This window comes from Bubalus kerabau, chromosome 16, assembly GCF_029407905.1.
Source record: "Bubalus kerabau isolate K-KA32 ecotype Philippines breed swamp buffalo chromosome 16, PCC_UOA_SB_1v2, whole genome shotgun sequence".
In the NCBI taxonomy this organism is placed as follows: Eukaryota; Metazoa; Chordata; class Mammalia; order Artiodactyla; family Bovidae; genus Bubalus; species Bubalus kerabau.
The window spans coordinates 64753750-64776015 of record NC_073639.1 but is presented as its reverse complement, the minus strand read 5'-3'; the positions used below and the strand labels follow the sequence as shown (position 1 = coordinate 64776015).

The 22266-nt window shown below is 50.6% G+C and overlaps 1 protein-coding gene across 5 annotated transcripts in view; it reads right to left on the bottom strand.

Moving 5' to 3' along the window:
• Positions 1 to 18354, bottom strand: part of RBM19 (RNA binding motif protein 19) — a 121411-nt gene extending 103057 nt beyond the window's left edge. For 2 of the 5 annotated variants that reach the window (XM_055549498.1, XM_055549500.1), the window contains exons 1-14: positions 18183 to 18353; positions 15742 to 15924; positions 15242 to 15367; positions 15016 to 15054; positions 14553 to 14745; positions 13182 to 13399; positions 11425 to 11523; positions 9210 to 9288; positions 7831 to 7902; positions 6698 to 6901; positions 6037 to 6167; positions 5173 to 5294; positions 4635 to 4731; positions 3979 to 4089 (exon numbers count right to left, since the gene is read on the bottom strand). In XM_055549498.1, coding sequence (XP_055405473.1) covers positions 3979 to 4089; positions 4635 to 4731; positions 5173 to 5294; positions 6037 to 6167; positions 6698 to 6901; positions 7831 to 7902; positions 9210 to 9288; positions 11425 to 11523; positions 13182 to 13399; positions 14553 to 14745; positions 15016 to 15054; positions 15242 to 15367; positions 15742 to 15924; positions 18183 to 18218 — 1710 coding nt within the window. In that variant the 5' untranslated portion in view covers positions 18219 to 18353. Of the gene's footprint in view, positions 1 to 3978; positions 4090 to 4634; positions 4732 to 5172; positions 5295 to 6036; positions 6168 to 6697; positions 6902 to 7830; positions 7903 to 9209; positions 9289 to 11424; positions 11524 to 13181; positions 13400 to 14552; positions 14746 to 15015; positions 15055 to 15241; positions 15368 to 15741; positions 15925 to 18182 lie in introns of all 5 variants that reach the window. The other 3 variants (XM_055549499.1, XM_055549501.1, XM_055549502.1) reach the window with 3 other exon arrangements.
• Between the last annotated feature and the right edge of the window lie 3912 nt (positions 18355 to 22266).

The window sequence follows — 22266 nt, the reverse complement described above, 5'->3', positions numbered from 1 at the left end:
TCAAATTCCAGCCCCTCCACTTCTGAGGCGAGGCAGATTCTGACATCGGCTCACCACAGCTGGACCTTCTGCAACACTCCAGCCAGGGCCGGGACCTGAATCCCTGCACTCAGGGCCTCTGCCAGAAACTGAAGATCGCCTGCTGCCTCACGTGTGAGGAGTTAACACCGGGTGGGAGTGGCACATGGTCCTCTGGAGTTGGTACATCCCCAGTCCCTTGGGTGGGACAACTCCCATGTGAATTGGGTGAGTGTTTCCCCCGGGAAAGCCTCAGCCTGCCGCCCCAGCAGCACAGCCTGTACTGGGCTCATCTGCCCCCTTGCCCCTTCTTGCCTGTGTGTTCTGTTCAATGAACTACCTGCGCTTGAATCTGTCTCTGAACTGGCTTTTGAAGAACCCAAACCAAGATACCAGGTGTCCGACCTTGAGACATACCCTCGGCTATGGCTCAGCTGATCACCTTTCCGGGGACACAACACCCATTTCATGGATCATTCCAGGAAGAGAGTCTATCAAGTTGACATAAGCAAACTGATTCAGTATGAGCTGGCTAACATTAGAAATTATTTTCTTAAAAATGAATGGCAGATGGAGTGCAAGAGCTGAAAAAATTAACAGGAAGAATTCCAGGCATGGGGTCTATCTGGGTACAAGTCTCAACTCAGCCACTGGTCTAATTTGAAACCTTTGATCAAGTGTTTTTCCTCTAGGCCTATTTTCTTTTCCTTTGTTTTATACTGGAGTATACTCAGTAAAGAATCGGCCAATGTAGGAGATGCGGGTTCAATCCCTGGGTCTGGAAGATTCCCTGGAGAAGGAAATGGCAACCCACTCCAGGATTCTTGCCTGGAGAATCCCATGGACAGAGGAGCCTGGGGGGTCACTAAGAGTTGGACATGACTGTACAGCTTAACAACACAGCTGACTTACAACTCTGTGTTAGTTTTCAGGTTAGAGTGAAGTGATTCATTTATACATATATTCGTTCTTTTTCAGTCTTTTCCCATATAGGCAGTTACAAAATATTGAGTTTCCTGTGCTCTTCAGTAGGTCCCCCCCTTTTTTTTTTAATTGTGTTTCTTTTCTGGCCATGTGGCTGGTGGGATCTTAGTTTCCAGACCAGGTATCGAACCCATGCACCTTGCAGAGAAAGCATGGAGCCTAACCACTGGACCACCAAGGAAGTCCCTAGTAGGTACTTTTTGGCATTTTTTTGGTCACACCACTTGGGATCTTAGTTCCCCAACGAGGGATCAAAACCACTCCTGCTGTGGTGGACATGCAGTCTTAACCACTCTGGACCACCCGGGAGTCCTACAGTAGAAGGGCCTTGTTGATTGTCTATTTTATATACAGTGGTGTGTATGTATCAATCCCAAAACCTCATTTATCCCTCCCCACCACATCCCCCGCCCCGGTAAATGTAAGCTTTTCTTTGAAGTTTGTGAATCTGTTGTTCTGTAAGTTAACTCACATAACTTTTTAAAGATTCCACATGTACGTGGTATCATATGATATTTGTCTTTCTCTGAATTATTTCACTTAGTATGATAATCTAGGTCCCTTCATGTTGCTCTAAATGGCATTACTTCATTCTTTTTCGTGGCTGAGTAATATTACATTGCAGATGCGGACATCTTCTTTATCCATTTATCTGCTGATGGACATTTCGGTTGCTTCCATGTCCTGGCTATTGCAAATAGTGCTTCACTGAATGTTAACATGAATCTTTTCAAATTATGGAAGACAAAAGGAGAGGGGGGCAGCAAAGGATGAGATGTTGGATAGCATCATCAACTCAATGGACATGGACCTGAGCAAACTCCAGGAGATAGTGGAGGACAGAAGAGGCTGGTGTGCTGCAGCCCATGGAGTCACCGAGGTAGACACAACTTAGTGACTGGACAGCAGTAACCAGATATATGCCCAGGGGTGGATTGCTGGATCATATGGTAGCTCAATTTTTAGTTTTTAAAAGAACCGCCATGCTGTTCTTCATAGTGGCTGTGCCAATTTCCATTCCCACCAATGGTGCAGGAGGGTTCCCTTTTCTCCACAGCCTCTCCAGCATTTATTGTTTGAAGATTTTTTTGATGATGGCCATTCTGACTAGTGTCAAGTGATACCTGATTGCAGTTTTGATTTGCATTTACCTAATAATTAGCAATGCTGAGTATCTTTTCATGTGCCTTTGGCCATCTTTATGTCTCATTTGAAGAAATGTCAACTGAGATTTTCTGCCCATTTTCTGACTGGGCTGATATTGATATTTAATTTTTGATATTGTGCTACATGAGCTATTTGTTTATTTTGAAGATTAATCCCCTGCTGATCACATCAGTTGCAAATATTTCCCCCCATTCTGTGGCTTGTCTTTTTGTTTTGATCATGGTTTCCTCTTCTGTGCAAAAGCTCTTGTGTAATTAGATCTCATTTGTTCATTTTTATTTTCATAGCTCTTGGAGGTAGATCCAAAGAGATACCACTATGATTTATGTCAAAGAGTGTTTTGCTTCTGTTTTCTTCTGAAGGGCCTCAGTTTGTGCATCTCCAAACTGGGCTAATGGCAACACCCACCTTTTAGCTATAGGCGTCCCGCGGTTGCTGTGAGGGTTGAGTGAGGAGAAGGGGACAGAAGCCATCGGCAGCGGGGGAAAGCTGGGCACCACTGGGTGCTTAAGTGTAACTCAGGTCACAGAGCGCACTGTTAAGAGGCATGGACTCTCGGGCCTGCATTCAAATCCAGCTCCACTGTGACCCAAGATGAGTGAATCTGTGATTGTGGGCCCTTCTGTACAATGGGAGCACATGGTGCTGCCTCTCTGGGGTTGTAATGAGGGTGAAAGAATTAATAAAGCACATAAACGTAGAAGAGTGCTTTGGGGAGCCCTAGTGAACATTACATACTAGCACACTTTCTGAATTCATCCATCCACTCACCCACGAGATGCCCCTACCCATCATTCCCACTTTCTATGCACCCACTTACCATCCAACCATTTAATTATCCTTTTACTAGCTACCTGTCCTTCCACCTGAACCATTCTTTTACGGTGAAACTCTAAGGTTTGGTGAAGTTGAGGAAACTGCAAATTGGGGGTGTAAAGCCCTGAGACTGAGTCTAGGCTCCTACAACAGACTCACCGTCTGACCTTCTGGTCCTCCCATCTCTGCCCCCGGACCTCAGGTTCCTAGTCTGTAAAATGAAGTGTGTGTGTGGGGGGGGTGGGGGTGGGGTGGTGGTGCTGATGTCACGTATTTCAACAGGCCCTCAAAGACTTCACTGTCCAGACACCTAAGAACCTCTACGTAGTGGGGCAGAAGCACGTGGAGGGCCCTCTCCCTACGTGGCTCGAGAAAGGTCTCAGCCGCCAAACACACCACAGGCGCTCCTGGTAAGGCGCTAGCGGGGCAGAGGAGAGACGGGATGAAGGATGCCTAGGGATCCCCCGCAGCCTGTGTAAGGGCCTCCCTGATAACTCAGTTGGTAAAGAATCCACCTTGCGATACAGGAGACCCTGGTTTGATTCCTGGGTCAAGAAGATCCGCTGGAGGAGGGATAGGCTACCCACTCCAGTATTCTTGGGCTTCCCCTGTGGCTCAGCTGGTAAAGAATCCGCCTGCAATGCAGGAGACCTGGGTTTGATCCCTGGGATGGTAAGAACCCCTGGAGAAAGGAAAGATTACTATCCACTCCAGGATTCTGGCCTAAAGAATCCACGGACTGTATAGTCCAAAAGGTCGCAAAGAGTCAGATACGACTGAGCGACTTTCACACACACACCCAACCTGTGTGCAGAAACTCTTGCCTATCAGCCCCCAAGAGACACCATCCAGCTCCGACAGGCCAAGAGTCTGAGCCAATGATCTTTCTTACTTTAACTGACAGTTGCAAAGTCAACGCCTTTGACAGACCCGACCCTCCAACCCTTGCCCACGTCCCTTGATGTTGAGACCCCCACCCCCGAGGCCACCCACCTGGCTGAAGGAGTCCAGACAGACCCCGTTGTCGAGGAGGAAACGCCGCACTTCCTGGACGAGCTGGGTCTCCCCCAGGGCCACGCGCACGGCCACGCTGCCCTTGGTCTCCTGCGGGAGGGAAAGGGAAGGTGCCCTGTTGGCTGTTGGGCAGGCGACAGGTCAGCTGTCACACCTCCTAACAGTCCGAGGAGGAGGCATGGATAGAGCGAGACCCTATGGATGCTCCCCGTGGATGCCCGCTGACTTGATGGTTCTGGGTTCCACGTCTGTCGGGGTGAATCAAGGACCCCAAGTTCACCCCTCCACTCGTAGGTAAGGGTCTCATGTCAAGCTCATTTATACCTCGGGGCTTCTATACAGACTCAGCTCCACCCTCTGTTCAATTTATGCTAGAATGTCTCACCCCTGAGCGGCCTGCTCACTCTCACTCTGTGCCCCTACTTGGCTGAAGCTTTCTTCAAGTTATCACCCCAATGCAGGGCACCTTGGTTAATGACCTCATCTCCTCCTCTGCTGGAAGGTGCAAGAAGAGCTGGACTGTTTCCCTTTATGGCCCTGCTGCCTTCCCGCCCAGAACCACTCCCCAAGAGCAGGTCCAGAGCGCCCCTCCCCTGCCCAGAGCAGGGGACACGTCAGACGGGGCGCCCACTCACGTGGTCGAACACTTGACTCTTGGTGGCGCTGTACTTCTGGGCGATGGCGTCGGCCACGGCGTTGGGGCCCATGAACAGCGTGTTCCAGTTGTGAGAGCTGAGGAAGGACAGAGAGATCAGACGGACGGTGAATGGGAGAAGCGCTTTTCAGATGCAAAGCCTGTAAGAAAGGAGCTCCTGGGCCTGCCTCCCTAAGTCCCCAAAGCCTCCTCCTGCTCAGTCTTACCTGGTGTGGGCCAAACCCCCAGGGCCAGCAGACAACAGAGCCACGATGATATTAACGCCCCCCTCAGGTCCGTCAAGCACTCACTCAGCTCCAGGGACCAAGTGCTTCGCTTACACTAACTCACTTGGTCCTTACAACACCACGAAAGAGAGGCACCACTGATTCTGATTCTCCCCATCTTACACATGGGGAAACTGAGGCGCAACAAGGTTACGGATGAGGGGCTAAGGTCACCACGAGGAGCCGGGAGCCCAGGGGGCAGGGAGAGGAGGGACGAGGGCAGGGAAGCCCGGGTCGGAGGCGGGTATGGACCTGGAGCTGTTGGCTTTGTCCTTGGACTCTTTCTTCTTCTTGTAGGACGATGATCCCGGAGCGTCGGCATCCTCACTGGCCTCCTTCTTGACGGTGGATGGTAACACGTGGAGCATCCTGCCCTGGAGTGGGGACGAGAGGAAGGAGGTAAGGACAGGCAGGGGGCTGGTGCTTCTACATCCTGCCCGGGGGACGCTGGCCTCTCCACGCGGGGGCTGGACCAGCGCTGAGAGTTCTGTCTTAAGACAGGGGCTGCAGGCGTAACACCCACGAGGTTAGCACAGGGGTCTGACACTGCCTCAAAAAGCATGCTGAGCAGTTTGTAAGTAACGCCTGTAGGCTCTCCACCCCACCCTGTCCCTGCGAGCATGTGCACTCCATGTGGGCAAGGATCAGGTCCGGCCTGGTACCCACAGGGGATCAACAGATCATGAACGAATGAGTGAATGACAGAAAAGGGAGGCGCGTGCACCGAGCACGTTACTTGGAAAGAGAAGCTTCCTACATTCTATACTGTGGCCATTTCAATGCCGGTTCAAAACTCTTTCCTTCCTTACTCCTCCTCCAAGTGGTATTTCTCAAACTGGAGAGCACATTCATTTAATCCACAAACACTTTTTAAAGGCCTACTATGTGCCAGGCGCTCCTCTAGGCACTAAATCAGGGACCAGAACTGAGCAGACCCTGCCCTCGGGGGGGGACCCTCCCAGCAGCTCGGATCAGAAGGTGGCTTCACGGGCATCGGGTGCGTGGCCCTAGAAGCTGGCTTGCACGTCCATGCCTGCACACGCGCATGTGCACACACTCACGGCCTCCTCCCACCGCCTGAGCCCACCAGTCGCCCGCCAGCCCATGGGCCATCACCTGGAACACCTGCCCGTCCACCTCGGCGTAGGCCTTCACGGCGTGCTCTGGGAACATGAAGGTGATGAAGGCAAAGCCCTTGGGCTTCTTGGTCAGGCTGTCGATGGGGTAATGCAGCTCCGACAGGGGACCTAAGGGCAGGAAGGGCGTCAGTGTTCTGTGGGCCGGGGCCAGGTATGAGCTCTGGGCAGGAAAATTCTGGGCACTAGTCAGGGGAGGGGTTTTAACCAGTGAGAGCGTGGAGCTGAGGCGGCTGCTGGACTAAACAGCAGGACTATTTAGACAGCAGAATTCAGACTGGAGAGCACTTCATATCTGCACACACAGTGAGTGGGCTTCCAAGACCAAAGTCAGAGTTTGGACACCAGGGATATCTCAGAAAACCATACCCAACCCCGTCAATTCTGAGTTTTAATGAGCAAGAGCTAAGGGAGCCTGGGTTCAGACCACGAAAGGTGGCTGTGATGCTATCTAGGACTTCGAGCTCCTCTATCTACAGCCTGTCTGACTGATAGCAGCTCAGAGATGATGAAGCCCAATCTATGGATGAGAAAACTGAGACCAGCAAGGGACGTCATCAGGCCAAGGTTAAGCCTAGGCAGACAGGGACTCAGGCCACTTGCCCTGGGCGCGCGCAGCAAGCCGGAGGCCACCCCCCTACCGTATCTTGAGAAGAGCTTCTCCAGGTCCTCCTCAGAGCTGGTATAGGGCAGGTTCCGCACGAAGAGCCTCCCGGAGTCAGCCAGGTCCTCCTCCTCTTCGTGCTCCCCGAGCGTCCGGCCTTGCCAGGGTTTGGCACCATTCTTCAGGGGCGCCTTGGCCGCAGGGACATTCCTTTCCCTGAACACTTCGATGTAGCGTCCACCTGGGCAAGGGAAGGCCGTTAGGGCCCGGCTGGGGGGAGGCCCGGAATCTCCCAGGTTCCAGACTCATCGCTGCTGCTGCCTTCCAGAGGCCACGGCGAAGGCGGCTGGGGATGGCACCACCTGCCAGGCTCTGCTCACCAGGGCGGCGGCCCCAGCTGAAGCCGGGCCTGAATATCACTCGGCCTGCGAGCTCGGCTTCAGCCCTGGGGGAGCTGGCCTGGGTCACGGGGCTGCATCTTCCCGATTCCAGGGCCCGGTCCCTGGCGCTGCCCTGGGAATCATCTCGGGTGACAGCCCCACCCTGGTGGTGCCGCTCAGCTATGTCCCTGCATCGCTCTGAGTGCCTGATTAGACTGCAACCACCACCTTCCCTCTACACGCACATAGTAGGCACTCAATAAATCCTATCACCTGGCCTGCGAGCAAGACTCCTCAGGTTACTCCCTTCTCTAAGAGAACTCATGTCCTCACAAGGGGTTGATGGCTGGATCTGAGTCACCTGTCCACACCAGGGAGGGGTCAGAGATCACGTCCTGGTAGAGAGTCCAGAGACCTCCCAAGTCTGGACGTCGCCCTGGCTGTTCCCTGTACCGGAATGGCCCCACCCCACAAAGCCAGAGCTGGCTCCCTCAATTTCTCTAGCTTTTGCTCCAATGTCACCAGCTCAACGTGGTCCAAGCAGACACGATCCTGTTTAAATCCTCCAATCCCGACCCTTGCCTGCATCTGTCCACAGCACAGCCCCTCTGGTTACCGCCTCTCTCTCCCCTCTCGATGTAAGTTTCCTCTATAGGAAACTCAGCCTGATCTCTGCCCTAGGAGGGCAGGGGCCTTATCCTCAGTGCCTAGCAGCACACAGCAGACCCCCGACATGACCTTACGGAGTAACTGACCGAAAGAGCCCCTGCCACCGTGCGGGCATCCTTACCCATGTACTCCCTGTTGCATTTCAGGGCCTTCCTCACTTCCTCTTCACTGCTGAAATCCACAAAGACGTACCCTGCAAAAGGACCACAACAAAGGTAAGGTCCACAGGCTGCAGACACTAGTGGGCGCCACGAGGAACACTCACGCTGTGCTAGGTGTTTGGGGGAAGCAGCAGGAAGTGGTGGTGGGAAACCTACAGTTTTTGGCAAATCCCACAGATTCTTCTTTCCACTCCCCTCTCCCCAAGGCAAATTTCCCTCTGCAGGAAGAGTTCTGACCCTGTGGCTGGCTTTCTGGAATGAAAGTGCTGGACCATAGGAGTCACAAACATAGGCGATCTTGGTCTCCCTCCCAGCCTCACCCTGCGCTGACCAGTGCCTGCTCCTTGGCCTTCTCCAGACAAGTGTCTGTGGTGGCAGGGCTGTGCCCAGCTTGGCACCAGAGGGGCCACCTGCACAGTGACCGCCTGTGGCTCTGACTGGCACAGACAAGGAGGTGCCTTTCCAAGGAGTCTTTCCGAGAACGAGAGGCTTCGACCTCACGGGGCCTCAACCCCGACAGCCGCAGAGGGGCCTCCCCTCCCCACTTTCCTAGAGGCGTGCTAAGACAGAGGTCTCCAACCTTTCTGGCACCAGGGACTGGTTTCGTGGAAGACAATTTTCCATAGACTGGGAGTGGGGATGCTTTCAGGATGATTCAAGCGCACTGCATTTATCGTGCACTTTATTTCTAACATTATTATATTGTGATAACGTGGTAATTTGAGCAATGGGAGTGGCTGTGAATACAGACGAAGCTTCCCTTGCTCGCCAGCTGCTGCCCTCCTGCTGTGCAGTTCCTAACAGGCCATGGACGTGTACCAATCTGTGGTCCAGGGCTGGGGAACCTGAGTTAAGGGATGTGCCCACGGACACATGGCTAGCAGGTGGCAGGGCCGTAATTTGCGCCAAAGGCCAGGGTTTTGGTCTGTGTCACAAGACCCTCCCCTTGGGGACTGCAAAAGCTTCCAGCCCAGCCTACCCGCCTCCTCGGGCCCTGCCCCAGACCCTCCCCTCACCAGCCAGAGGGCCATCCTGAATCTGATCGTGGCCTCTTTCTGCTTTCAGTCCCCGGGGGTCCCCAGCCCCTGGGCTGAAGGCCACAGTCATTACTGAGCCCCCGGGCCCGGGGGCTGGGCCCTGCTCCCACAGCTGCACACCGCATGCCCGTGGCGGGGGACAGGAGGCAGACTCCGTCCTGAGACTGTCACATTCACTGAGACGGGGCCACAAGGAGGAAGGACAGCGACTACCCTCAAAGCATCGCCACAGTTCAACTGTCTCAACCTTCCGGTCCAGGCACCTGCCTCTCCAGCCCCCCCGGAAACAGCCCCCGCCTCACCTGTTTTGTTCCCATGAGCATTTCTCACTATTCGAATGGCCACGGGTTTCAGAGGTGCCAGGAATTCCATGACATTTTTCTGTGAGGAGAAGAAAAAGTTTTTGTTCCCCATTTCAATACAGATTTGGTCTGTATTTCTTTAATTACCAGTGAACTCAAGCATCTTTCTGGGCTATTTGAACTCTTTCTCTTAGAAGATATCCTCGCTTCTACTTTTCTGTCGTCCATAGCTCCCGATTTCTACTTACCTGTTTGTAAGTTAAAGAAACGAGTTCTGTCTGTTGTTTGTGTTGTAAATGCCTGCTGTTTGCCTTTTGACTTTATGGTACAAAGTTGCCTTAGAGAAGTTTTAAATGTTATCTAGCCAATTAATCCATCTTTTTCTTATGACTACTGAGTTCCACAAATTACTCAGAAAGATGAGATGTCATTTTGACCTGCTACACTGATAAAGAGGGATGCCCAGGGTTCACAGGCACTCTCATACTCTGTTGAAGAGAGCATAAACTGGCCAAGCTTCCAGAGAGTGACTGACTTTCTGTATCCAAGCCTTAATAATGTACATGCAGGTGCTTGTATAAAATACAAGCCAGGACTGGCAAACAATAGCCCACAGGTCAAATACTGCCCACAGCTTACAAGCTAAGAATGGCTTTTACATTTTCAAAGGATTATAAGAAAAAAAGAAAAGTACAACAGAGATCATATGCCCACAAAAACCTAAAATGTGCACCAACTGATGTCGATAGAGAAAAGCCTGCTGACCTCTGATCTCAAGAAATGTGCTGACTGCATCATTATTCAAAACAGCAGAAGACTGGAAACAACACCCATGTCTCAGTTTAGGGGGTTGGGTATAAGAGACATATGAGATGTGGGGTTTGATTCCTGGGTCCAGACGACCCCCTGGGGGAGCGCATGGCAACACAACCCAGTATTCTTGTCTGGAGCATCCCCATGGACAGAGGAGCATGGCGGGCTACAGTCCCAGGGGCTGCAAAGAGTCAGACACGACTGAAGCGACTTAGCAGCAGCAGCAGTGAATCCAACACAGTGCATCCAGAGTAAAGAATAGCACGTAGGGGACTTCGCTGGTGGTCCAGTGGTTAAGAATTGGCCTTGCAATGCAGGGGGCTTGGGTTCGTTCCCTGGTCAGGGAACTAAGATCCCACTTGCCCCAGAGCTACTAAGCCCACATGCCACAACTACTGAGCCTTCATGCTGCAACTAAGACGTGACACAGCCAAGTAAAGAAGAGCATGCAACGTGAAAAATGGTGTTGCAGCAGAATATTCACTATTCAGAAATATTTATGACATAATATGATGGGGGGGTAAGTTTCAAAATAGTTCCTGCTGTAGAACTGCATTTTAGAAAGAAAAGACATAGGTCAGTGTCTGTATACAAAGAAAAAAAAATCTCTAAGAAGATACACCCAGAATTTATTAGTGGTTGTCAGTGAATGGGATATAGATGTGGGACTTGGAAGAGCCTGCTCCAATTTGCCTGGGAAGGTCCGTCTTTCTGCCTATAGTAACCAGACCTGGAGGTCATTAGTCCTGCATCCGAGGATCCTCTCTAGTTACCACTCCCCTCTCTCCAGGCAGTTGGGTTGGCAATTTCTACAGTCATCCCAGCAATAGGTCATTTTTGCTTTGTTGTTTAGCTACACTAACAAAACTTCCTACACTGAACTTATACTACTTTCATAAGAAGGGAAACTTACAAAGTGTTCTCTGTTGTGTAGATTCAGAGCCAGGAAACTATAGGATGCAGGCCAAATGCGGCCCGCTGCCTGTTTTTGTAAATAAAGTTTTACTGGCACACAGCCATGCCTACTGGATTACCTGTCATCTAGGGCTGCCTCTGCTACAACAGGGTTGAATAGTGGTGACAGAGACCAGACTGATCACAAAGCCTTAGGTATTTACTAGCTGGTCCCTTTTAAAAAATTTTTAGCAGAAATAAGTTTGCCCACCGCTAGTATAGATGATCAATGAGGGAGCTCAGTCTTTCTCTGTCTCGGTATAGCCGTCTGTTTTCTGAGCCTGACAATGCCCGAGATTCTGTGTCTCAGCCTTTTTGGCCCCCAGTTCCCTCCAGCTCAAGTCCTCAACCGGCCCCGAATTCCCACTGCAACAGAGGCTCCAGGCACCCTTAGCTTTGTCTCCCCCTTCCCAGGGGCTCCCTGCCTCACCCGGTTCCTGGCACGCACCTCTGTGACGTTGAATGGGGCTCCCCGCAGTTTCACAGTGTGGGGGGTGGTGGGTTCCTTCTGGCTGGCTGGTTTCTCGGTCTGAGTGGGTTTCTCGGTCTGAGTGATGGCAGAGAGCAGAAATGATCGCACTGAGCTCCCAGGTGTGGCTGCAGGAGGAGCCGACCTGGGCGTCCCTGTGAGTGTGCTGAAACCCCTGCCGCTAGGCGAATGGGCAATGCCCGGAGCATCGTGCCTGCCAGGGATGCGGAGTCTGGCCAGGGCCTGGCAGAGGAGATGCCAAGCCTCCATGTGGCCCCAAGATGAGGGCCAGAACCACAGCCTGGCTCACGGGGGGTCTGCTCGCAGGGGCCCCAGGCCACACGGAGGAGCAAGAGAAGTGGAAGGAGCCCTGAGGTAACATGTGCCACCATGGAGTCAGGGCTTACTCTATGCCAGACATCGCACAAAGCACTGTGCAGACACAGCCATCCTCCTGAATCTGTAAAACAGTCTTACAGAGGTTACAGGTTCGGGATGTCTTCTGTAATTTTAGAATTGAAACAGCTCTGAAAAAAACCTAATTTGGGGGTTAATTCCTTGGGTAATAAAACTTGCCCTGATTTGGACTCATTTGCTGGTGAAATCTGCTCTGAGCTGTTCCGGCACAATTTAAGGTTTACAATTATCCCAAGTAGATGAGCAATCAGGTCTAACATCACTGCAGAAAGAGTCATGTGCTTTTGTGGGCTGCTGCCCTGCGTGAGTTGTGGGATACATCCCTGAAGCCTGCAACTTCTGAGTTCCAGTGCACACTCAGGCACGGGGGTTGACCTTCATCTAAGATGAGGCTCAGCGAGCCCTGGGAATCAGACACAGGGACCAGGGCTCGCTGAGCCTCATCTCACAGGAAGGTCAGAGGCCAGAGGAGAAGCACTTCACCTTGGGACCCATGGCTGTTCCAGGTCAGAGCTTGGAGTTGAACGCAGTTCTCTGACTTAGCCACACTTGACTATCTCTTTTGAGTATGTATTTTAGGAAAAGAGAACAGGAGATAGCAATTATGAGGGGGGCAGAGAAGGAAAGGAGGGAGAAGAGAAAGGAGAAAGAGGAGGAAGGAGAAGAGGGAATGAAGACCCAAAGGACGTGGGACGCTGTCCTGAGCAAAGAGAACCCTCATGTGGGAGACGGGGTGGCCGTCCTGGAAGGCAGTGCCCACGTTTTAATCTAGACTCCAGAGCCTGGCAGACCTGGATCTGGGTTCTGACTTCCACCACTACCCAGCCATGCCTGTGGGCAAGTCACTTCCTTTCTCTGGGCCTCAGTTTCCTCACCTGTAAAATGGGACAAGAAGCTCCATTCCCCCACAACTACCATGAGATTCAGTGACAAAACAACATGCCTGGCTTTGAACCTCACATGTAGTCAACGCTCAATTAATTTCATCTACTCTTGCCGACTGTGGGCTCACATGGGCCTACCTTCCTACTGAATACTAAGTATAGTATATTCAAGACCCTTTTTCAGCTTGTTTACACCCCCCCCCCCCCCAACTCTGGAGGGGCAGGCAGCCTCTCTCTTAGCAAAAGGAACCAAATTCAGAGACGGATGTGCTTGCTTGGGGTCATACAGCAAGCAAGCTGGGCTGAGAGCTAAAGGCAGGTCTCCAGGCTGCTGAACTATCCTTCCTTAATATTAAACTCCCCACAAAGGGGCTGCAGGGAAGGTAGGCGAGGTCCAGGTCTCCCTCCCCAGGCTCCTCACAGATCCACACACACCTTGGCTGGGGCCGCCTCCCTGTCCTGCTGGGCGGGGGCAGCAAAGGAACGCTCTTCCTCTGACTCACTCCCCTCTTCACAGTTCACAGCTTCATCTTCACTCTCCTCCAAGGATGGTGACTCAGCCGCCACCACCTTGGACCTCAGGTAGTCCATGTCGGACAGCTCCTTCTGCACGGCTGCCTTGGGTTCCTTGGGTTTGAGGCCATCCTCCTCCTCTGGAAAGATGGAAAGGCTGGAATTGGTGATGGCTGTGAGCAAACCAGAGGGCTGGGGTGGCAGACAGCGTGGTGGTGTGACACATTAGGTGCCAAGCTCATGGTGACCAGGAGCCCCTGCCAAGCCCCCCTGGTGCCCAGCAAGCCCTTGGATAAATAACTGAAATGACGGCGTTCTGACAGTTTCCACACTCCACGTGGAGAATTTCAGGGCTCTCTCACCAGCCTCTCTCACTGGCCAAGTGTGAGGCTGCACGACTTTTTGAGACCCTAGAGAGGATTTTTACTCCTTGAGCCAGACCTGCCGGTGGCTCCCAGGCCTAACAAGGAGCTCGGGTTTTACCCCAGTTGCTCTTTCAGGGGAAATCCAAACTCCTCGTGGGGTCTGATGAGTTCACTGGCTTCTCCACGAGCCCTCTCTGCTGCAGCCACCCTGAGCATGTGGACACCCCCTGGCTCCTGCTCTTCCCACTCCTCTGCCACGCCTTTCCCTCTGCCTGGAGCCCCTCCTCACCCTCCACCCTCTCTAAGTCCCCCCAACTCCCACTGAGTCCTTTGGATCCCAGCTTTGCACAGAGACTTTACCAGTCATAAAACTCACCTTAAATTCACTCCCTTGCCTTTCAACCGAAGTTGATTCCACCCCTCAATCACCGCACTTACCACGCTGAGCCCCTCACGGCTACACTGTGAGCCCCTTCTAAGGACAGAGGCTCATCCCTCACCGCCTCTATTCAAGGACCACCCTTCTCCAGGGCCTCTCCCACCCCCCACTTCCTGCTTTCTCTCTGCAGCACTCATGTTCACATCATGTACTGAATACCGAATAAAGGAGTCAGTCTGATTCCTTTACTGTTTCTTTCCCCACCAGACCGACAGCTCCACGGGAGCAGACTCTCGTCTTTTGCTCACTGCTACAACCACTGCCTGGCATACAGTAGGCGCTCAATCAATTCTTGAGCGAGTAATCCACTGACTGGATAAGAGACCAGGATCGATCAAGTCCGACGTACCCATGGTTGGGATAATCAACCCTCTGTGGGGCAGCATCTGATCTGCTATCTCCCAGGTCCAGCCTGGAGGGGTCCCAGGTCACTCGTGCTGAGGTGCGGGCAGGTGCAGGGCGCACACTATAGCGGGGGCATACCCTCACCTTCCGAGTTCTCCCCATCTTCCTCCTCCTCGCTCTCCTGCCCTGAGTCAGAGTCAAAGTTCAGGTAATCGTTGGCTGGCTTGCTCTTCCCTTTCGAGGGCTCAGCGTCCAGGGCATCGTTCGCCCAAGTGGCCACCTGTGTCCGCTTCTGGTGAACCGACAGGAACTCCTGGAACTCATTATCGTCTTTCAGCTGTGGGCGCCGGAGAAGCGGGAAGAGGAGAGAACAGGCAAAGTAGGTCAGGGAGGGCTCAACCTTGCTAACTCTTTGGAGGGTAACCACGTTCTCTGAGGCCATGTTCCCCCAGTCTCTAGAGGGCTCCCGGGGGCCAGATGGGTTGGTCCTGGGGAGGGTGGCACTGGACAGAAAAACGAAGAAGCCACAGAGATATGGCAAGGAGAGACGGGCAGCAAGGTCCGTCTCTGCTGCCCACCCTCTGCGTGGTCACCAAGACAGACCCACCTTCTCCAGTTCACCTGCGACCTTCTTCTTCTTGTCGTCCTGTAAACAGAAGGCACAGGTGTGAGGGTCAGAGATGAAAGGAGATGGAAGCCCACTGCCCTGGGAGGGCTGCTTTCGGGAACCATCCAAGAGGGATTCTCAGATCCCTCTGCCTCCCACTACCCTGCCTTCGGGCTGACTGCTCCGCTGACACCCGGGATATGGCCGGGAGTGACTGTCCACGCACTTTCGTAGGTTCTGTGGAGATGGCGTCTTTGTCTTTTGGGGGTGGCTTGGACTGGCTCGATTTCTGAGCATGCTTGCTCCAGGCTCGAGGCTTTGTCGGGTCCCCAAAGGACTTGCAGAACTCCACCTGTGAGAGACAGAGAGCGTGGTGATGACACCTGCCACCACGCCCAGCACAGGCGGGTGCTGACCGGGGCAGTGGATGAATACTGTAGACCAGTGCTTCTCATTCTGGGACCAGTGGCAACACCATCACCTGCGAGCTTGTGAGACACACAAATTTTTGGCTCCTCTCCCCCAACACAGGGAATCAGAGACTCTGGGGAAAACTGCTTCCACAAATGCTGCAGGGGATTAACAAGCACGAGGATCTGAGAACAGTGAGGAAGACCAAAGGCATCATGGTCTGGAAGGGGCCAGGCACTGGTCTCGCACGTGGAGAGAAAGAGCCAGGGCATCCCTGGCGACAGGCAGGTGGGGGTGAAGTCCACGCCCGCTCACCGTGATCCGGGACGTGTCGATAAAACTCTTGTTAAAATGGTTCCGCGCCGTCTGGGCCTCTTCCTCGGACTTGAAGCCGATGAAGCCAAACTTGCGGAACTTGCCATCTTTGGTGAACTTGAGGCTGCAGTCCGTCAGTGTGCCGAAGGCGGTGAAGAGCTGCCGGAAACGCTCCTCCTTCATCTAGGACAGGACAGGAATGGTGAGGGAGGAGCTGGGAGGCCTCGGAGCCAAAGGGACAAAATGGGCTGGGAACCTGAGACCCCGGGATTCCTCCCCTTAGGCAGGGCAGTGGCAGAGCATGCTTTGTGGCTGGTGCCCAGTTCTAACCCAACTCCAACACTTGTCTGTGTGTGGCCTTAACCAAGTCCCTTCATCAGTGAGGAAGTCAAGACTCAGAATCCTGCAGGCCTGTGGGCTGCTAGGAGGTTAATGAGACCTGTTGTGCCAGGAGCCCAGCACGGTAGCTGCTACAATGTAAACATCTAACAAATGCTGTCACAGTAGATGTGTGAAATACGGAATATGGTAAACTACACAGTGTTTGCTGATCATGGTAGACAGGAGTAAGAACAGCTTGTTTTCAGGACTCCTCATTAAGCACCGTTCTATGTCCCAACAGTCAGCTCTCAACTTTTTTTCCTGGCCTATTTATACCCCCAAAGACTACCTGCTGACTTCCACTATGAAAGATAAGAAACCTACATCATCCATTCCTCCCTTCCAGTCTCTGTTATTTATTGTTTTTAATTCTTTCATCATTTACCCTAAATAGGTTACTTTAAAAATATCAATTATTGGGGGCTTCCCTGGTGGTCCAGTGGTTAAGAATCTGCCTTGACATGCAGGGGACACGGGTTCAATCCCTGGTCCTGGAAGATCCCACATGCTGTGGAAGGACTAAGCCTGTGCACCACAACTACTGAGCCCTTGTTCTAGAACTTGTGCTCTGCAACAAGAGGTGCCGCTGCAGTGGGAAGCACTTGCCCTGCAACTAGAGAAAACCCCCACTCAGCAATGGAGACCAAGCACAGTCAAAACTAAATAAATTTTAAAAAATCTTAAAAAAAACCCATCTATTACTGATCCATCCCTTAGCTTTAGACAGCATCTCTTGATGTCTCGCTCTGATGAATGAGGATTTTAGCACGGTGACCCTTTCTTCCCTCTAACTACCATCTCATTTTGCTTCTCAGTATGGCCTATCTCTTCCTATTGCACATCTTGTCTGATAAATGAAAGAATTAGTTACAAACAGTTGTAGTAGGAGCTGACAATTTGCAGGCTTACTGTATGATGACATTAAGGATTTTGAAATAACTAACTTGCCAAGAGACGCCAAGTCATAAAAATGGTTACTCTTGGAGATGGAGGACAGGACAGAACAAAAGTCTTTGCTTGGTTGGCCAGTGGCTAAGACTCTGTGCTCCCAATGCAGGGGCTCCTGGTCAGAGAACTGAATCCCATATACCACAACTAAGAGTTCAAATGCCACAACTAAAGATCCCACAGCCAAATAAATATAAAAAAATTTAAAAGACCCTTAAAAAAAAGATTTTGCTTCTCATTTTATACTGAATTTTAATAATCATACGGTAAGTGATTATCCCCAACTTGTCACGGAGAAAAAAAAGGTAAAGTAAAAAACCACAAAAATGAAACAGAAATGTCTTTATGTTCTTACTCTTTCTAAGGAGTACAGATCTCTCATGCCATCCACATGGCACATTTTGTATTTGGGGAATGAACTTACTGGCCACAGGAGAGGTGGAGGGCCCTCTCCACCCAAGGAAAGGTCACTGTTAAATAAGTACAGACAATCCTCTGGGGCAGAAGGCATCTAGCCATCTGACACGCTATTTTTTCACTCATTTATTCGGGATGCTTTTATTGCATGCCTACCACAGTGCCAGGTTCTGTGGGCTCTAGGCAGAGACAAGTATGACTGGGCCACCCCTTTCCACTTACGAAATTAAGTGGTTTAAAGCCTTTTACAGTCACTCAGTTTTCTTAAAACTATTCATTCCTACTGCCCTCAAGGCGAGAACCGGGAACTATAACGCAGGTACCCAGCCTATTACACCCCATTTTTCTCCCAGACAGTATCCCAAATGGAAGAGGAATATAGGTGCAGCGTCTAATTCAGTCAGAAGTCAACAAAAAAAAAGTGATCGAACAAGCAAGGCATTCGACACGACGTGGGGACTAGCATCTCTCTGGGAAAGAGGTTTGGGGTACCAAGGAGCCAGATGTAAAACCTTTAAGAGGCACTACCCGTCTCTCCCAACCGTCAAATCAATCTGCCGACAATCCTGCGCAATCATCCAGGAACCCTGCCTGAGAGAGAAAGCCCCTCAAGTATCCCCAGTCACCTCCCTCCCAACCTCCAACTTCTGGCTGGGTCCCAATTTCAGATTCTCAAACCCAGTCTCTGTACTCACCCCATTCGGGAGGTTCTTCACGATCAGTCGCGACATGGCGAACTGTCCCACTGCTTTGATTTCAGCACGAATAGGCAGCGACTACCACCACCAACTTTCACGCTACCGCTGTGGGCGCCGCCATCTTTGGCAAGCCGGAACAAAGTCACGTGCTGGAGACGTAGCCCGCCTCTACGGAAGTAGGCGTGCCCAAAGACCTACCCAAGGAAGTTACACCCTCTAAGGGGCGGGCCTCAGTGCTTGCATCCTGCGCAGGCGCAGGCTGTTTGGCGGCGCCTGGATAAGACACTGTAATGGCTAGGCCGGCAGGGGGCGCTCGTCCGTAACATTGGCTGGGAATTGACTGGCTGGAGCAGTGTTTGAACTGTACTTAAGCAGAAATCGTTTTAGCTATCTTTTCTGTTTTATTTTATTATTATTCAGCTTTTAACTGGCCCTGTGAGTGGGGTCAGGATTAGGGAATCTTGCCTGTCTTTGAGACATGGGCTGAGGCTAAGACAGGCTGCCAGGTACCGTGAATCATTTACTGAGCATCACTTGTGAATGTTCAGTTCAGTTTAGTTCAGTTCAATCGCTCAGTCGTGTCCGACTCTTTGCGACCCCATGAATTGCAGCACGCCACGCCTCTCTGTCCATCACCAACTCCCGGAGTTCACTCAAACTCACGTCCGTCGAGTCGGTGATGCCATCCAGCCATCTCATCCTCTGGCGTCCCCTTCTCCTCCTGCCCTCAATCCCTCCCAGCATCAGAGTCTTTTCCAATGAGTCAGCTCTTCGCATGAGGTGGCCAAAGTACTGGAGTTTCAGCTTTAGCATCATTCCTTCCAAAGAACACCCAGGACTGATCTCCTTTAGAATGGACTGGTTGGATCTCCTTGCAGTCCAAGGGACTCTCAAGAGTCTTCTCCAACACCACAGTTCAAAAGCATCAATTCTTCGGCACTCAGCCTTCTTCACAGTCCAACTCTCACATCCATACATGACCACTGGAAAAACCATAGCCTTGACTAGACAGACCTTTGTTGGCAAAGTAATGTCTCTGCTTTTCTTATACTATCTAGGTTGGTCATAACTTCCCTTCCAAGGAGTAAGTGTCTTTTAATTTCATGGCTGCAGTCACCATCTGCAGTGGTTTTGGAGCCCAAAAAGATAAAGTCTGACACTGTTTCCACTGTTTCCCCATCTATTTCCCATGAAGTGATGGGACCAGATGCCATGATCTTCATTTTCTGAATGTTGAGCTTTAAGCAAACTTTTTCACTCTCCACTTTCACTTTCATCAAGAGGCTTTTTAGTTCCTCTTCACTTTCTGCCATAAGGGTGGTGTCATCTGCATATCTGAGGTTATTGATATTTCTCCCGGCAATCTTGATTCCAGCTTGTGTTTCTTCCAGCCCAGTGTTTCTCATGATGTACTCTGCATAGAAGTTAAATAAGCAGGGTGACAATATACAGCCTTGACATACTCATTTTCCTATTTGGAACCAGTCTGTTCTTCCATGTCCAGTTCTAACTGTTGCTTCCTGACCTGCATACAGGTTTCTCAAGAGGCAGGTCAGGTGGTCTGGGATTCCCATCTCTTTCAGAATTTTCCACAGTTTATTGTGATCCACACAGTCAAAGGCTTTGGCATAGTCAATAAAGCAGAAATAGGTGTTTTTCTGGAACTCTCTTGCTTTTTTGATGATCCAGTGGATGTTGGCAATTTGATCTCTGGTTCCTCTGCCTTTTCTAAAACCAGCTTGAACATCTGGAAGTTCACGGTTCATGTATTGCTGAAGCCTGGCTTGGAGAATTTTGAACATTACTTTACTAGCGTGTGAGATGAGTGCAATTGTGTGGTAGTTTGAGCATTCTTTGGCATTGCCTTTCTTTGGGATTGGAATGAAAACTGACCTTTTCCAGTCCTGTGGCCACTGCTGAGTTTTCCAAATTTGCTGGCATATTGAGTGCAGCACTTTCACAGCATCATCTTTCAGGATTTGAAGCTCAACTGGAATTCCATCACCTCCACTAGCTTTGTTCATAGTGATGCTTTCTAAGGCCCACTTGACTTCACATTCCAGGATGTCTGGCTCTAGGTGAGTGATCATACCATCGTGATTATCTTGGTCGTGAAGATCTTTTTTGTACAGTTCTTCTGTGTATTCTTGCCACCTCTTCTTAATATCTTCTGCTTCTGTTAAGTCCATACCATTTCTGTCCTTTATCGAGCCCATCTTTGCATGAAATGTTCCCTGCAGTTCAGTTCAGTTCAGTTCAGTCACTCAGTCGTGTCTGACTCTTTGCGATCCCATGAATCGCAGCACGCCAGGCCTCCCTGTCCATCACAAACTCCGGGAGTTCACTCAGACTCAAGTCCATCGAATCAGTGATGCCATCCAGCCATCTCATCCTCTGGCGTCCCCTTCTCCTCCTGCCCTCAATCCCTCCCAGCATCAGAGTCTTTTCCAATGAGTCAGCTCTTCGCATGAGGTGGCCAAAGTACTGGAGTTTCAGCTTTAGCATCATTCCTTCCAAAGAAATCCCAATGCTGATCTCCTTCAGAATGGACTAGTTGGATCTCCTTGCAGTCCAAGGGACTCTCAAGAGTCTTCTCCAACACCACAGTTCAAAAGCATCAATTCTTCGGCACTCAGCCTTCTTCACAGTCCAACTCTCACATCCATACATGACCACTGGAAAAACCATAGCCTTGACTAGACAGACCTTTGTTGGCAAAGTAATGTCTCTGCTTTTCAATATACTATCTAGGTTGGTCATAACTTTCCTTCCAAGGAGTAAGCGTCTTTTAATTTCATGGCTGCAGTCACCATCTGCAGTGATTTTTGGAGCCCAGAAAAATAAAGTCTGACACTGTTTCCACTGTTTCCCCATCTATTTCCCATGAAGTGATGGGACCAGATGCCATGATCTTCATTTTCTGAATGTTGAGCTTGAAGCCAACTTTTTAACTCTCCACTTTCACTTTCATCTAGAGGCTTTTTAGTTCCTCTTCACTTTCTGCCATAAGGGTGGTATCATCTGCATATCTGAGGTTATTGATATTTCTCCCGGCAATCTTGATTCCAGCTTGTGTTTCTTCCAGCCCAGTGTTTCTCATGATGTACTCTGCATAGAAGTTAAATAAGCAGGGTGACAATATACAGCCTTGACATACTCATTTTCCTATTTGGAACCAGTCTGTTCTTCCATGTCCAGTTCTAACTGTTGCTTCCTGACCTGCATACAGATTTCTCAAGAGGCAGATCAAGAGGCAGATCTCTAATTTTCTCGAAGAGATCTCTAGTCTTTCCCATTCTGTTGTTTTCCTCTATTTCTTTGCATTGATCGCTGAGGAAGGCTTTCTTATCTCTTCTTGCTATTCTTTGGAACTCTGCATTCAGATGCTTATATCTTTCCTTTTCTCCTTTGCTTTTCATTCTCCTCTTTTCACAGCTATTTGTAAGGCCTCTCCAGACAGCCATTTTGCTTTTTTGCATTTCTTTTCCATGGGGATGGTCTTGATCCCTGTCTCCTGTACAATGTCACGAACCTCAGTCCATAGTTCATCAGGCACTCTATCTATCAGATCTAGTCCCTTAAATCTATTTCTCACTTCCACTGTATAATGATAAAGGATTTGATTTAGGTCATACCTGAATGGTCTAGTGGTTTTCCCCACTTTCTTCAATTTAAGTCTGAATTTGGTAATAAGGAGTTCATGGTCTGAGCCACAGTCAGCCCCTGGTCTTGTTTTTGCTGACTGTATAGAGTTTCTCCATCTTTGGCTGCAAAGAATATAATCAGTCTGATTTCGGTGTTGACCATCTGGTGATGTCTATGTGTAGAGTCTTCTCTTGTGTTGTTGGAAGAGGGTGTTTGCTATGACCAGTGCATTCTCTTGGCAAAACTCTATTAGCCTTTGCCCTGCTTCATTCTGTATTCCAAGGCCAAATTTGCCTTTTACTCCAGGTATTTCTTGACTTCCTACTTTTGCATTCTAGTCCCCTATAGTGAAAAGGACATCTTTTTTGGGTGTTAGTTCTAAAAGGTCTTGCAGGTCTTCATAGAACCGTTCAACTTCAGCTTCTTCAGCGTTCCT